General features: G+C 39.3%; 1 protein-coding gene across 2 annotated transcripts in view; it reads right to left on the bottom strand.

Moving 5' to 3' along the window:
• Nucleotides 1-9,993, bottom strand: part of SLC18A2 (solute carrier family 18 member A2) — a 50,355-nt gene extending 40,362 nt beyond the window's left edge. Inside the window, exons 1-3 of one of the 2 annotated variants that reach the window (XM_070752640.1) lie at nucleotides 9,827-9,993; nucleotides 7,490-7,633; nucleotides 719-1,076 (exon numbers count right to left, since the gene is read on the bottom strand). In XM_070752640.1, coding sequence (XP_070608741.1) covers nucleotides 719-1,076; nucleotides 7,490-7,610 — 479 coding nt within the window. In that variant the 5' untranslated portion in view covers nucleotides 7,611-7,633; nucleotides 9,827-9,993. The remainder of the gene's footprint in view (nucleotides 1-718; nucleotides 1,077-7,489; nucleotides 7,634-9,826) is intronic. The other variant, XM_070752639.1, reaches the window with a different exon arrangement.
• Between the last annotated feature and the right edge of the window lie 6,133 nt (nucleotides 9,994-16,126).

Raw genomic sequence — 16,126 nt, forward strand, 5'->3', positions numbered from 1 at the left:
AATGTCCTTACAAACAGGAAAATGCTGTATCTTCAGATATATCCACGAAGGCAAAAGTCCATGCAGCAATACAGAATTCTTGCTGCCAAGCCGAGGCTGTAGATAGTAGACCTACACCTCCCACGGGTCTTCCAAACTGCTGGGCCACAAGCCAGGAACAGAGACACCGAGAAACAAGACAGGATAACGCAACTCCAAACTGATAACACTCCACATGGCTTCAAGGGCTTGCCTGCCTTTTAAACCCTGCTAAGGAGGACCACACCCAAACCCAGCTGTTCCTAATTCAGTGCTGATAATACTTCTTTAATTGCTCCTTTCTTTGATCTGACCGTCTCTGTCGCATGTCAATGATGGCTTGAGCCTCATCACCTAATGACTCCAAACTACTGGCTGGGGAGAGCCCCACCCCACGGGGCTCTCATGCTGTTCTCCTTCATCCCATTCCTGATTTTCCTCTCCCCCGTCCGACTGTTCAGCCCCCTCCTCTTTGCTGTCATCCTCCTCCAGGCATGGAGCCAGCAGAGACACAGCCGGTCCCTGAGCAGCCTCAGGCTGAACCACAACAATATGTATCAGTGAAAGGAATCAATAAATAAAATAAGCAATAAGACACATACATAATGAAGCAAATGTTTCTCTTAAAAATAAATGCACAGGTGAATAGAACAAACGGAATATATTTCATCATGTAAGAAAGAAATAAAAGAAAACCTACCTGTTTGTCATTGGTCCTATTAAAGGGTTAGTAAGGAATTGGACAGTTGCTTTGGAAGCAAAAAGCAAACCAACTTCTACATTTTCATTCACCAATTCTTTGTCTTTCTTTGGACAGTCTGGGGGGGATGGAGTGGTCTTAGTCATATTGATCACCATTTGCTCTGTCTGAGCATAATAATAATCTTCTGGCCTTGTTCCTTCTGAATTATTTCCAGTAACTATAGTTGAATTATCATAATAAGAAAAAATGCTTTGCAATCTGTTCGAGTTGACAGTAGTCTCTGGTCGAATGGTTTGGACATCCGTTACATTTTTGGGGTGTCTAATGCTATACAAATAACTTGGTATTATTGGCACTGAAAAAGCAAAGAGAGCAATTGTCACATAAAGGCATTATTATTATTATTATTATTATTATTATTATTATTATTATTATTATTATTATTTAGATTTGTATGCCACCCTTCTCCGAAGACTCGGGATGGCCCACAAGATACAATATAAACGATGCATACAACAAATCTAATTAATTAAGAATTACAAACTAAAATCCACACATCACATTTAGTAGACCAGGCATGGGGGTGGGGGGCTTGATTTAATTGCCCCATGCCTGGCAACATAAGTGAGTCTTAAGACTCTTGCAAAAGGCGAGGAGGGTGGGGGCAGTGCGAATCTCTGGAGGGAGCTGATTCCAGAGGGCCAGGGCCGCCACAGAGAAGGCTCTTCTCCTAGGCCCCACCAGACGACATTGTCTGGCCGATGGGACCCGGAGAAGGCCAACTCTGTGGGACCTAACCAGTCGCTGGGATACATACGGCAGAAGGCGGTCCTGTAAGTAATCTGGGCCAATGTCATGTAGAGCTTTATAGGTCATCACCAACACTTTGAATGTACACATGTGTACATGTGTACACATATCATAATAAACCCAACAAAAATAAGCACAACACATCACATTTTCTTTCGTAAAGTGCATAAATGAAAAAAAATAGCTAGTTTTCAGAACTTTTCATCATGGAGAAATTACTGTTGGGATTCATCAAAATAACTTTATTTCAACAGAAGAGCTCATAAAGGCAATTTAAATAGGAACAAATTTTGTACTCTCTAATACATGTGCCCAGGCTTTCCGGTTTTCTTCATACTTAATCTTATGTGAACTATTTTATCATTTCAACTTAATTTAACTCATAACATCTTTTAATATTTGCATGCTACCTGAAAATGCCTTTCAAATTTGTATTGTTATACAGCATTATTATTAGTAAAGGCCAAAAACAAGCTGTGTCATAATCTAGGCTCTTTAATTTATAAGATAGTTCTAATCTAAAGGATTTGAAAACATAGCTATACTACCAGTTTGTTTCCATTTATACAAGAATCCTGATGAAGAAAGACAAACAAACAAACAAATAAATAAAACCATAAGTTAATTCATAAAATGATTGGAATTCAAGCTGTCACTCATTCTTTTCTACGTGGAATGAAAAAAATGATAAGGCTTATCAATATTCACTCTAAAATCAAAGAATCGAGGAAAAATATATTCAAGTCTTCCCCAATTTCCTCAGAGTTCTGCAAAAGTATTTCCCATAGAGTTGAAATAGGGAATTGATTTTACAAATGTGAAAGCATCTAGAAAATTGATATTAAAAATTATGTGTATGTTGATTTTTGCATATCCCAGGCATTAACGTAACTATGATTCAAATAAAATACTTCCAATCCTTTATAAGTTAAAGATTTAAATCTTATGCTTGCTATGGCCTTATTCATTTATATTTCCTTTACCCACAGCAGTTGTTTGCAACACATGGTATAAGCATCAAATAAGCATCCTAATTAGAACAAACACAATAAACTTGAAACAGAGAAGCAAAAAGGCTACAATGACAAATCAGCCTCTATAAAGTTCATCTGAAAACAAAATATTAGTCATATAAAAATTAACAATAACCTGCTATGTAAATGACTGCAATATTGATATCAATTAGTTGTCCAGGAAACACCGCAGATAAAGCATGAATTCCCCTCTTCATAATGGAGTTCAAGTAATTACTATTGTATCTTTTATATTTTAGTTATTTCAGTAAAAGAAGCTTCTGCTTTTTTTTTTGGGCAAAAAATGCTAAATAAAATATAAATAAGGAAATAAATAACTGATATTTTTAGTCTTGACCTTCTTAACTGGTACACAATGTAATAATTATCTACAACTGGTTGTATTTGATATTTCCTCAATAATTTTGAAAGTAAATTATTCTTGTATTCCTTCTATAAATTAATCTACTTGATCTCTGAAGAAAGGAATCATGAATACTTATTTATGGTTGGATTTAGACTGGTAATCTTCATTAACCTGAAGAGATTTTACGTTAAGTATTATTCAACATTAACTTCAGTTAATGTGCACTTCTGATTTTATTAATAACTCAGTAATTAGCTCTCTTTTTTTATGTACATCCAAGATTCCAAATAGCTCTGAAAAAGTTTCAGATCTAATATTTTGAACAGTTGCTGCAATTAACAAAGACAATATTAAGGCAGATAATCTCTCCTTCATGCGTTATTTACAAATGTAAATAACAGGTGTTTTCCAAGTAAAGAAATCTGATACAGTTTAATAAATAACACACAGGTTAATGGTCCTGTGTAAATCCTGTTTAATTTCAAGTCAACGTATTTCAGATGATATAGTTATTATTTTAGGAAATTAAGGAAACAGAAAGAAAATGAGTAAACATGGCAATATGAATATGGTTGAAATTCCTAACAGCATCCTAATTATTATAAATGTGGGAGAAAGAAAATGAGGACTTTTGAAATAAGGAGGTAGGAAAAACTACTTGGCAGAGGATTAATGACAAAATTATCAATCATTCAGATGAATCATGTTTTGCAAATGTCTAAATCTAATTACTGTGTAAACAATCCTATTTATTCAGGAAACCTTTCAGTTGAGATAAGTGAATGGCCTTCAGAAAGTACGTAACTGAAAAACTAGTGATATGGAAATAATTCACAAAGACATATTTCCATATTTTAAAAATAAAAGATAATTTTGACATGAGTGTAACATCAAACAGATAAAAATGTTAATATGTCAGAGCATAACCAATTTTCTCAGGATATTGCCACTGTTACAGGAAACCTACTGGATAGGAAAGCCATAAATGGGTATTATTTATGTAGCTGTTCAAATAACCAACCATGCTTGCTGGCGGCGGGGGGGGGGGACGGGACAGGGACACTATGCAAAAAAAAAAGCATATTCCACCAGGAAGAGCAAATCCAAGTGGAATAGATGGGAACACCTGATAAGAAAAATAGGGAAAGAGTGAAGATGCTAAGTTGCAAAATTTAAAATCATTTGGAAAATCTCTTGCCAAAGCTAGTTCTAAAGTACAGTGATACCTTGTCTTACAAACTTAATTGGTTCTGGGACAAGGTTCTTAACATGAAAAGTTTGTAAGTTGAAACAATGTTTCCCATAGGAATCAATGGAAAAGCGATTAATGCGTGCAAACCCAAAATTCACCCCTTTTGCCAGCCAAAGCGCCCGTTTTTGTGCTGCTGGGATCCCCTGAGGTTCCCCTCCATGGGAAACCCCACCTCTGGACTTCTGTGTTTTTGGATGCTGCAGGGGAATCCCAGCAGGGGAATCCCAGCATCGCAAAAACAAGCTTGCTGGGAATGGAAGTCCGGAGATGGGGTTTCCCAGGGAAGGGAGCATCAGTGAAATTGCAGCATCGCAAAAACATTGAAGTCCTAGAAACCCCACCTCTGGACCTCTGTGTTTTTGCGATGCTGGGATTGCCCTGAGGCTCCCCTCGCTTGGAAACCCCACCTCCGGACTTCTGTTGCAGCATCACAAAAACACGGAATATGGAAGTCCTGAGGTGGAGTTTTCCATGGAGGGGAGCCTCAGGGGAATCCCAGCAGCACAAAAATGGGCGCTTTGGCTGGCAATGGAAGTCCGGAGGCGGGGCATCCCAGTTGCGGCGGTGGGTTTGTAAGGTGAAAATAGTTTGTAAGAAGAGGCAAAAAAATCTTAAACCTCAGGTTTGTATCTCGAAAAGTTTGTATGACGAGGCGTTTGTAAGACGAGGTATCACTGTATTACAAGGGAGAATTGAAATTTACTTCTGCAGAAGTGCAAGAGAAACAGGAACAAGAAGACTACTTATTCCAATTTGTGGATCTCAAATTTAATTTTACAAACTACACTGCAAAAACAACATCTAGTGAAGATTTACTTACTTGATATCAGAGCAAATTTAAATTGCTATAATAAAGTCCAATTTCAACAAGTGGTTTAAAATATAATACTTTTATATTTTCCTGAATAAACATATATACCATTCAACAGCTACAAACAATTTCATACATGAATAGCTTTTCCTCATATGACTCCGCAGAGTCAGCTTTATTTAAATCAATTGAGATATTTCCTGGTACAGGATTGCTAAATTAAACCATGTTACTTTATATTGTACCAAACAAAAACAATGCTGAAATAGACATCTTTTTTTATGGGAATGGAGTTGAGGGGTGGGGACAAAAACAAGCATTGTTCATGTGTATGCATAATTCAACGGACTGCAAAGATAATTAACAATCTACATTTAAGCTACAAGAATGGTGGAAGGTCTTAAGCATAAAACGTATCAGGAAAGACTTAATGAACTCAATCTGTATAGTCTGGAGGACAGAAGAAAAAGGGGGGACATGATCGAAACATTTAAAAATGTTAAAGGGTTAAATAAGGTCCAGGAGGGAAGTGTTTTTAATAGGAAAGTGAACACAAGAACAAGGGGACACAATCTGAAGTTAGTTGGGGGAAAGATCAAAAGCAACATGAGAAAATATTATTTTACTGAAAGAGTAGTAGATCCTTGGAACAAACTTCCAGCAGACGTGGTAGATAAATCCACAGTAAGTGAATTTAAACATGCCTGGGATAAACATATATCCATCCTAAGATAAAATACAGAAAATAGTATAAAGGCAGACTAGATGGATCATGAGGTCTCTTTCTGCCGTCAGTCTTCTATGTTTCTATGTTTCTATGTTTCTAGGCTATTAGTCAACATGAAGCATCTGTTGAACTATAAGCATTTGGGAGATATTAAAATATGAAAAGCCCATGATCAATAATACTTGTTATTATTTTGGAGTCAGTAATTGGAATTCTATGTTGTTTTTAATTTTGTCTTGATAATTGCATAGATAGTCTAATTAAAAAACAGAAATAAAATACTGAAATGTATGGAAAGACCAAAAAAAAATCAACTACAGAATTCTAAATGATGGTTGAGTTGTTTTAAACCTGGAAATTTAAACTAATTAGAACAAATAAAATTATACACTATGAATTCACCCAATTCATTTCATAGAGAGATGATAAGAAATGACATATAAAAGTTTTAAAAGATAGTCATTTTAATGTAAGAGTCATTTTCATGAAAAATTAATATTAGAAAATCATGATTTACATTATAGAAATGCTTATGTATTAACATAACCTGACATGCATTTAAATTTCTATACACAAAGCAGATTTCAAAATTATTAAATTGTACTCATTCTGATTTAAATACATATTCAAATTATCAAATATGGGGCATCAAATGAAGTACATTTCTATTATAAAAGTTTTTGGTTTTTGTTTGCTAATTCTGTGAATGCTCTTTTATTGAAGAAATGGCCCCTCTACAATGATACATGAGAAAGACTTTGAGACTCAGGGCAAACAAATGCTCTCCTGAGAATGTACCAAAATCCCCCCCCCCCTTAGAAGCAACTAGACTTTCTGGTATTCCTTTGTAGACATTTCACTTAGAAACATAGAAACATAGAAGATTGACAGCAGAAAAAGATCTCATGGTCTATCAAGTCTGCCCTTATACTATTTCCTGTATTTTATCTTAGGATGGATATATGTTTATCCCAGGCATGTTTAAATTCAGTTACTGTGGATTTACCAACCACATCTGCTGGAAGTTTGTTCCAAGCATCTACTACTCTTTCAGTAAAATAATATTTTCTCATGTTGCTTCTGATCTTTCCCCCAACTAACCTCAGATTATGCCCCCTTGTTCTTCTGTTCACTTTCCTATTAAAAACATTTCCTTATAGCAATAAAATAAGATAACAAATAGAACAGAACGGAGTAGAGTAGAGTAGAGTGGAATAGAATAGAATAGAATAGAATTATTTTATTGGCCAAGTGTGATTGGACACACAAGGAATTTGTCGTTGGTGCATATTCTCTCAGTGTACACAAAAGAAAAGATAAATTTATCAAGAATCATCAGGATTAAGAGAATAAAATTTAAGATTTGCCTACAGTAGATGAGAAGTCAATCCTTGAGAATTCCTTTTAGAATAAAATATTTTCTCCTTTGATAAGAACGCAATGTTCTCTGATCAATGTCCACACATACCAGCCATCATGCAAGGTAATTCAATTTCTTGAAGTTTCCATAATGGCTAATTGTTGTGACACTGAAAACCTAAACCATAATAAAATGTAAGGGTGAAAGAGCCAAATTCTCTTTCATCAGACATGACGTGCCAATTTATTTTATCTTTCCTGCCATTTCGTTTTACAAGAGCCACAAAGGAAGGAAATGATGTAGCAAACACACATACACGTACACACACAAACACACATGCACAGACATGCACACTTCATGCTGGAGTTTAAGTCTACCCAGAAACAAAGCAGTTGCAATATTTATAGTATCAGGAACTTTTTACATACCAACTACAGTCAGCAGCATGTTGTCCAAGAGCAGAGCAATGAAGACAATCAGCAAGATTAATTTCCGGGACTGCCGACTTTCTCGGAGCCAGTTCAGCACACTGAATTCATGCCAAGCCATGGTTTGGTTTCCCCAAATTATGGCTTATGAAATAAACATAAAAAACAATATTTTAATACAATCTAGAATTTAAAAGCTTTCGGGGGTGGGTGCGTGTTTCCTGGCACTCTTTATAAAGAAGAACACGATTCCATAACCTGCCACCACTATGGCTCCATATCTTTCTCTTCATTTTCATGGATGTTTGTCCTTACTGCTTTTGCTTGACTCTTTCCTTATGTTATCTAGCTAAGCAAGGGTTTTTCTCTTATCAAGAGTAAAACCATAAATGATGACTAACTCTGCTGTCAATATTTCAACACCAAGTTATTATACAGATGTTATTTGCCTTTGTTTGGACTGTGCAAAATCTAATTAACAGTGGTTTATAGAGAACAAAAGTAATCTAAAAATAAAGATAGACTAGTCCAATAACATATAAAAAGATATAAAGTTGTTCATTGAACCAAGAGAAATATTTGATATCTTAGCTGGCTTCATTTACTGCCCGTATGTTTGTTAATTAACCTGCCTGGCTTCACTCTAGACAAAGAGCATCAGGTACTTTTATCTTTATTTAAAATACTCTACATAAAAAGTTAGTTGACATGAAATAAATACGTTTATTTTCCACAATCTCAAACTGACTTTTGAAGACTGAATTACGTTTTAGACAAAATTATTCAGAACACCAATGCAATATAGACACATATCCAGAAAATTCTTCCTGGTTATAGTTTGTTTTCACCCAATACCCACTCCTTAAAATCTCTAGTTTTAACTTCTCATTGTTTAACATAATGCAATTTTGCCTAAATAAAAAACAACAAAAGTTAACAATAAATGTAAAAAGGGGGATTACTAATATTTGAGAGCTCAGAACTTGCTTGTTTTGATATTCCAAATGCATGCACCCACCATCGATCTGAACTCAATTCTACAACAAGGGTTTCATTTCAAGAAAGAGTAAATGAGAAACTGACTCAAATATTGCTTTTTTATAAAGAGGTCCCAGGAATAAACAAACCTAATGGATTCCTACAAACCTCCACACAGTGGTAAACCTTAAAACAAATTTACCCCAACCAATATTTATATTCTTCACTAAATGACATACAGCATCATCACAATGATATTCCCCCCTCCCCCAATATCCCTGCAGAGATTCATGATTATAAGAGGTGGACCGGTAACATTGCATGAATTTTGGTCATTATCTTTAATCACAATATAATATAAAATTACAAGTATACAAACTGAATTTCATGCATTCTATTTCATCCTATATTTTAAAGGCTTCACTATATTTGCATCCCTAGTTTTTCACTACTGGTATTAATCAATTGTTAAAACGGATATATCAAGAATCAGGTGAGAAAATGTCTCTCCCAGGTCTGTATTTCAATACTGAACCCCAATATACATCTCTACATTGTTTCTACCATTCTATTCCAAATGTATCCAAAAACACATACATGCATAGTACTCTGTCTCCAGATTAATCCCTTGTTCCTGGATTGACAGATTTCATTAATTCCAAAGTTCAGATAACGTTAAGTACTGAGGAGGAGGAGGAGAGGAAGGGAGGGAGTGCATGGAGAGAAAGGGGGGAGAGAGAGTGCATGGAGAGAGGGGGGGGAGGGAAGGAGAGAGAGAAAGAGAGAGAGAGAGAGAGATTGTGGAAGTGCTACATTTTTTTATAACATGAGCCTTGATGGAGTATTGTCCCCTATATGAGATACACTGGCTAAAACAGGAATGCCATCCCTGAGTACATCTCAAGATATTTTTCTATGCAGGTGATGAAATCTTGTCCACAAAAAATAATCCACTAGTTTGTAAAGTGCCATTAAGATACTTCATCGGTTTGTCTGCTGTCAAAAACCGATGAAGTTTAAGGAAGAGTAGAAGGATAAACCAAAGCGACTGCAGGTGCGCGCGGACTTCGCTACTTTTTAAAAAAAATGCTTCGTCCGGTTCCGAAAATCCATCTTCGTACCCGCCATTCCCTCCCCGGCCCACTCCTCCACAGCGCTCCAGCCTCGCTCCTCGCCTCATTTCCACCAGTTACCTCCCCATCCACCCACCCGTCTAACCACCCATCCGCACTTTTGCCGCCTCTTCTCTTCTCGCCCCGGCCGCTCTTTTGAGCCACCGCCTCATTTCTGCCCGAGCGTCTCCCGACGGCGTCTCTCCCGCTCTCGCTCCAGAAGCGCCGCCAGGTTTCCTCCACTCACCCCGCGCTCCCGAATTCCCGCGTCCCTCGCCTGCTCTTTTTCTTCGCCGCGCGCAAAAAGCCTCCACGCGCCCTTCCCAGACGACCAGGCTCTCCAGACGCAGCCCCGAGCTTCGCCTCGCTGTAGCTCACTGCCGGAGCGCCAACACCGCGCGCCAAAAGAGCCCCGGTGCCTCAGAGAAGCTCCGCTTACCAAGCTCCTCCTTGACGTCACGCCAGATCCTTATCTCTCGCCTCACGACTCCCTTCGATGGTGCTGGCTGAGGGATGCCAGGCCGCCAACTAAAGCGTTGCCTGGCGTCCCACCCAAAGAAATTATAGGTAGTGCCCTCTGCTTAGGGGCATCTTGTTACCCCTCCCCATTCCCTCCCATCTCCCCGCTCCTTCTTCTCTCTCAGTCTCAAAAGTAAGCGGGTCCATTCTTATTATTCTTATTATTCTTATTATTCTTATTATTCTTATTATTCTTATTATTCTTATTATTCTTATTATTCTTATTATTCTTATTATTCTTATTATTCTTATTATTCTTATTATTCTTATTATTCTTATTATTCTTATTATTCTTATTATTCTTATTATCATTATCATTATTATTATTTAGATTTGTATGCCGCCCTTCTCCGAAGACTCGGGGCAGCTCACAAGACACAATATAAAACAATGCGTACAAACAAATCCAATTAATTAAAAACTACAAGCTAAAATCCCAATACTGTATATTAAAATCAGTCAACCAATTCAATCACAACCATACATCCCATTTAGTAGTCAGGGGGTCTTGATCTAATTGCCCCATGCCTGGAAGAAGGAAGGAAGAAGTTGCCCTTATGGAAAACCACTGCAGAGCCCGAGGCACTTTTGGCAAGCCTCTGTCTTTTCTTTTTTCTTTTTTTAAACATGGCTGGCAGGGCAGATGGCTTCTCTGCCACGTTCCTCGGGCAGCTGCTGTTGGAGCGGTAAATACTAAGATGACGGTGCACCCAGAGCTCATTTAAGCCAGCTGGTTTTACTGGCGTCTCCATCTTCGGACGCAGTGCATAGGAGGCTGATCTGCTTTGTCTAATGTTAAAAGCACTGAAATGTCCTTGGCTAAAAAGCACTGCTTGCCTTTAGGGCTTTTTCCTCACTTGTGCTTTCCATCAGCACCAGATTGCCCTAGCAATGTTCAAGATGCCCCCTTCGGCCACAGGCGCAGGCCTTGTCCTTTTTTATTCCCGGCAGTGAATTTAATTAATTTATACCTTTCTCCTTGATGTCCAGGGTAGCGGAGAAGAAAAGAAAAGAAAAGCAGATCCTGCTGCATCAAGACAGGAAGGTGAGGTGTTACAAAGTGCAACCAGAAGTGTATCTTGGCTGAACAAGAAAGGGTGCCCAGGTCACCTTACCTTAGGCTACTAGTCAGCAAGCTCTACCATCTATGGAATTGACCCATCATCGGTCTGAAAGTACTAGTAGCCAACTTATGAGAAGGCATCCGATTAACAAGGCAGCCTGAGCTTTGGAGACTTCTGGACAGAAAGCTCTGATGTTCATTTTTGGGATTTATATGAGCTACTTCCTAAATTAGATGACACTGTTCTGAGTCTCCTATCACAGCTGGGACCATTTTGGCATTTTTCATATGTTGTCTAGTAGTTCCTCCTTCAGGTCCTGAAACTTCTCATACTCCTTCTTTATGATGTTGCTGTCACTGAGCACTGCTACAGATATCACCTTTGCTGTCTTGTTTTCTGGATCTGCTACCATGATGTCTGGTTGAATTGAATCAGTATGCAGGGATGCGGTGGCTCAGTGACTAAGATGCTGAGCTTGTCGATCAGAAAGGTCAGAAGTTCGAATCCCTAGCACCATGTAACGGAATAAACTCCCTTCACTTCTCCAGTTTCTGACAACCAAGCAGTTCAAAAGTACATTAAAAATGCAAGCAGAAACATAGAGATCAATTTTGTTGGGAAGGTAACAGCATTCTATGCATCTTTGGCATTTAGTCATGTTGGCCATATGACCATGGAGACATCTTCAGACAGCACTGGCTCTTTGAATTTTTAACGGAGATGAGTACTGTTGCCTACAGTTGGGAACAACTAGGACATACAGTATGTTTGAGGGGAACCTTGACCTTTGTCTTTATCAATATGTCTGGTTCTGGAATTTCCACCATATCTTAGTCCTCTTATTCTCCATGACCTTCTGTGAGATGCCCTATATGGTCTATTATTAAAGTTCGTTGCAAAATCAAAACCAAAAGCACACATAGATTACTGATTCAGCTGGATTCATAAACTTCTTTATAAACATAATAATAGTATGGATTTGGATTAATATTGGATTTGTAGACTGTATTGTTTGTTGGGAGTCGCTCCGAGTCCTCGGAGAGGGGCGGCATACAAATCTAATAGATAGATAGATAGATAGATAGATAGATAGATAGATAGATAGATAGATAGATAGATAGAAAGATAAATGATACCATTAGCATTCCTCTTCAAGCAGTCTTCGGAGAAGGGTGGCATACCAATCTAATAAATAAATAATAATAATAATAATAATAATAAATAACAAACAGCAAAAAACACAGTTTCATATCAGCAGAGTTCAGAGAGGAGAGGAGAGGAAAGTAGACAGAGTGCAAAGAGGACTAGAGCCACACCCAGCCTTAAGCTTCAGTATTCAGTTTTGATTCTCTGCACAGACTCAGAAGTGGTTACCTCCCATTGGTTGACGTAGTTGCTATGCCTATTCATTAGCTGTTCTTGTTACCATTGGTTCTTCCAGTTCATGAATATCTCAACACTCCTCCCTTCACAACAGGAAAAGATATAAATAATTTATAATATTCTTCAGATACTTGTATTTGCATTCAAAGTTCACTCCAAGTAATAAGTAATAAGAGCCAGGGTGGCACAGTGGGTAGAGTGCCGTACTGCAGGCCACTAAAGCTGACTGCTAGATCTGCAGATCAGCAGTTCAAATCTCATCACCGGCTCAAGGTTGACTCAGTGTTAGTGTTCCAAATAGCACCTGAGAAATAAATCAAATCCCAGTCCAATTCTCTCAAACAGAGCTCAATTTATTAACAGAACCATGTTGGCTACGCCATTGTCATTCCGATTCTGAATAGTTCCCAGAATCCCACCTAGGTTAAATTTCATTTTACGTCCCCCCACCCACAAGTTCATCATGAGAGCCAGTCCATGTGCAGGGGCTTATCAATTTACTCTCCTCTTCAGTTGAGGCAGAAAAAACGGTGACCTTGGCTTGGAGAAAGGAATCTTTGGTTGTGTCTAGTAACTTCCCCCCCTGACTACTCACTACCCCTCCCATCCCCCCTTGTGTTGTGTCAGGCTGTACTCTCTAACCCACATGAAGATTTCAGCCTGACACTCATCCTTCCATCCTTCCAAGGTGGGTAAAATGAGGACCCGGATTGTGGGGGCAATATGTTGGCTCTGTTAAAAAGTGCTATTGCTAACATGGTGTAAGCCACCCTGAGTCTAAGGAGAAGGGCGTCATAAAAAATCGAATAAATAAATAAATATCCCTCTTACTGTGATACATCCTTTGCAATGAAACAAAGATCATCCACAAATGCGAATGATCTCTGGTGGGCCCAGGATAGGGGTTTATCGTCTATCCTGGTGCTTCTTGACCTTTCAGCGACTTTTGATACTATCGACCATGATATTCTTCTGTTCTAGCTGGAGGGGTTAGGAGGGGGAGGCACTGTTTTACGGTGGTTCACATCCTACCTCTCCAGTTGGTCTCAGTTGGTGTTGACGGGGGTGTCAGAGATTGAGTCCTAGGTCCCTCCCTTGTGGGATTCCTGAGGGGTCAGTCCTCTCCCCCCCCCTGCTATTTAATATCTACATGAAGTTATTATCAGTATGGTGATGACACTCAGTTTTACATTTCCACCCCGTGTCCACTCAATGAAGAAGTAGAAGTAATGTGCCGGTGTCTGGAAGCTGTTAGGGTCTGGATGGGTGTTAACAGGCTCAGATTAAACCCTGACAAGAGGAGTGGCTGTGAGTTCTGCCTCCCAACGACACCTCCATCTGTCTGTCCATCACTCTGGGGGGGACTTTTGACCTCCTCAGAGAGGGTCTGCAATTTTGGAGTCCTCTTCAATCCACAGCTGACTTTAGAACATCATCTTTCAGCTGTAGCGAGGAGGGTGCTTGCCCAGGTTCACCTAGTGCACCAGTTGCGGCCCTATTTTGACAGGGAGTCTCTACTCACAGTCATCCATGCCTTTATCACCTTGAGGTTCAACTACTGCAATGCTCTCTACATGGGGCTGACTTTGAAGAGCATTAGGAAAATACAGATTGTGCAAAATGCAACAGGCGAGCGGTCATGGGCCTCCCTAGGCATACAAATGTCTCTACAGCACTCCGTGGGCTGCATTGGCTGCTGATCGGTTTCTGCACACAATTCAAATTGTTGGTTATGACCTATAAAGCCCTACATGGCATCGAATGAGATTAGTGCCTCCTGCCACATGAGTCCCAGCGACTTTCTCCACATCCCGTCAACTAGACAATGTCATTTGGCGGGGACTAGGGGAAGAACCTTCTCTGTGGGGGCTCTGGCCCTATGGAATCATCTCCCCCTAGAGATTCACACTGCCCCCACCCTCCTTGCCTTTCACAAGAGTCTAAAGACTCGTTTATTCTGTCAGGCTTGGGGATATTTATTACTTGCCCCCTGGCCGATGAACAAAATGTATGTTAGCTGTGTAAATGGGAGTGATTGATTTGTAATACGTTTGGGTTTAAGATTAGTTAATTTTATAGTTAATTGTATTTAAGATGTTTTCATTGTTTTTTATATGCTGTAAGCCACCCTGAGTCCTCAGAGAGGGGCAGCATAAAAATCCAATTAATAAATTAAATAAATAAATAATAGTTGACAATTCCTACCTTGTAACTTTCCAGTGTATATGCAACCATCAACCTTGTAACTCTCGAACCCAAAACCTTTCAATGAAATATCCAAACAGACAATCCAATTCCTAGCTGACTGCTTCAGCCCATAAATGACCTTGTTCAATTTATACACTGTGTTAGGCTTTTTTCTTTCATACCTTGGTGCTTGAACCATGTAAATTTCTTCCTCTAACTCAGCATTAAGGAATGCAGTGGTTATGTCAAAATGCCAAATTTCATGGCCATGTGCCACTGCCAGTGCTACTGCGAGTCTGATGCTTTCACTCTTTACAGTTGTCACAAATACCTTATCATAGTGCACATTTTTCAACTGTGAAAAACCTTGTGCCACTAACCTTGCTTTATATTACACTACATTATTCGGCAGTACTTGTATTCCAACTTTCATCCCACAGCTTTGCTACCCTGTGGCAAAGTCATAGATGTGAACACTTCATGTCCTCCCATGGATTTCATTTCCTTGTTCATGACTTTTTACCACATTATTTGTTCAATTTTAGGTAATGCCAGTACTTCCTTATACATATATCCTTATATATCCTTATTCTACTTAAGAATTTTATTTGTTCTGTGATCAGGTTCTTAAGTAGAAAAGTTTGTAAGTAGAAGCAATTTTTCCCATAGGAATCAATGTAAAAGCAAATAATGCATGCAAAACCATTAGGAAAGAAATAAAAGCTCAGGATTTGGGTGGGAGGAGGAGGAGGAAGAAGAGGAAGACAGTCGCTGCTGAAGGAAGATGGTAAGGTGAGGGGAATCAAAAAAATCCAAAACTTTAAGGCTTAAAAAAAAAGAGGGACTCTGAGGCGGCAAGAAGGAGGATGCACCTTCCATTCATCCGGCGTGAGGCTGCCTCCCTTGGATAACGCATACACTGCACCAAAGAGAGAAACCCAGGTAGGCGAGAGGGGGGAACCTTCCACTCCTTTGACCAAAAGGTGGCTGCTGCTGCTGCCTGCTTCCTCTTCCTTCCCATGCTGAAGGGCTCCCCTCTCCTCTTGCTCACTCACTTTGTAGCTGGTGCCTTTCCTTCACTATGGTAATTCCTCAGTTTGGCTGAAGCCGAGTTGATTCTGCCGGGGCAAAGCGCCCCCTTTCGGCAAGGGCAAAGCACCCCCTTTCTGCACCCAGATGCTCTGGAAGGCAACCTCACACCCGGTGTGTGGGAGGTAGCATGAGGGAGTCACCACAGCAAAGTGGTTTATTCCCTCTCCAAGCGCCCAGAGAAAGGAAAACACTCCATTAGCTCTGGGCTGCCTAGAGCGAACGGAGCATTCTTTTCTCTGGGCGCTGGCAGAGGTTTATTCCCTCTCCAAGCGCCCAGAGAAAGGAAAATGCTTTGTTTGCTC

This window comes from Erythrolamprus reginae, chromosome 5, assembly GCF_031021105.1.
Source record: "Erythrolamprus reginae isolate rEryReg1 chromosome 5, rEryReg1.hap1, whole genome shotgun sequence".
Classification (NCBI taxonomy): Eukaryota; Metazoa; Chordata; class Lepidosauria; order Squamata; family Dipsadidae; genus Erythrolamprus; species Erythrolamprus reginae.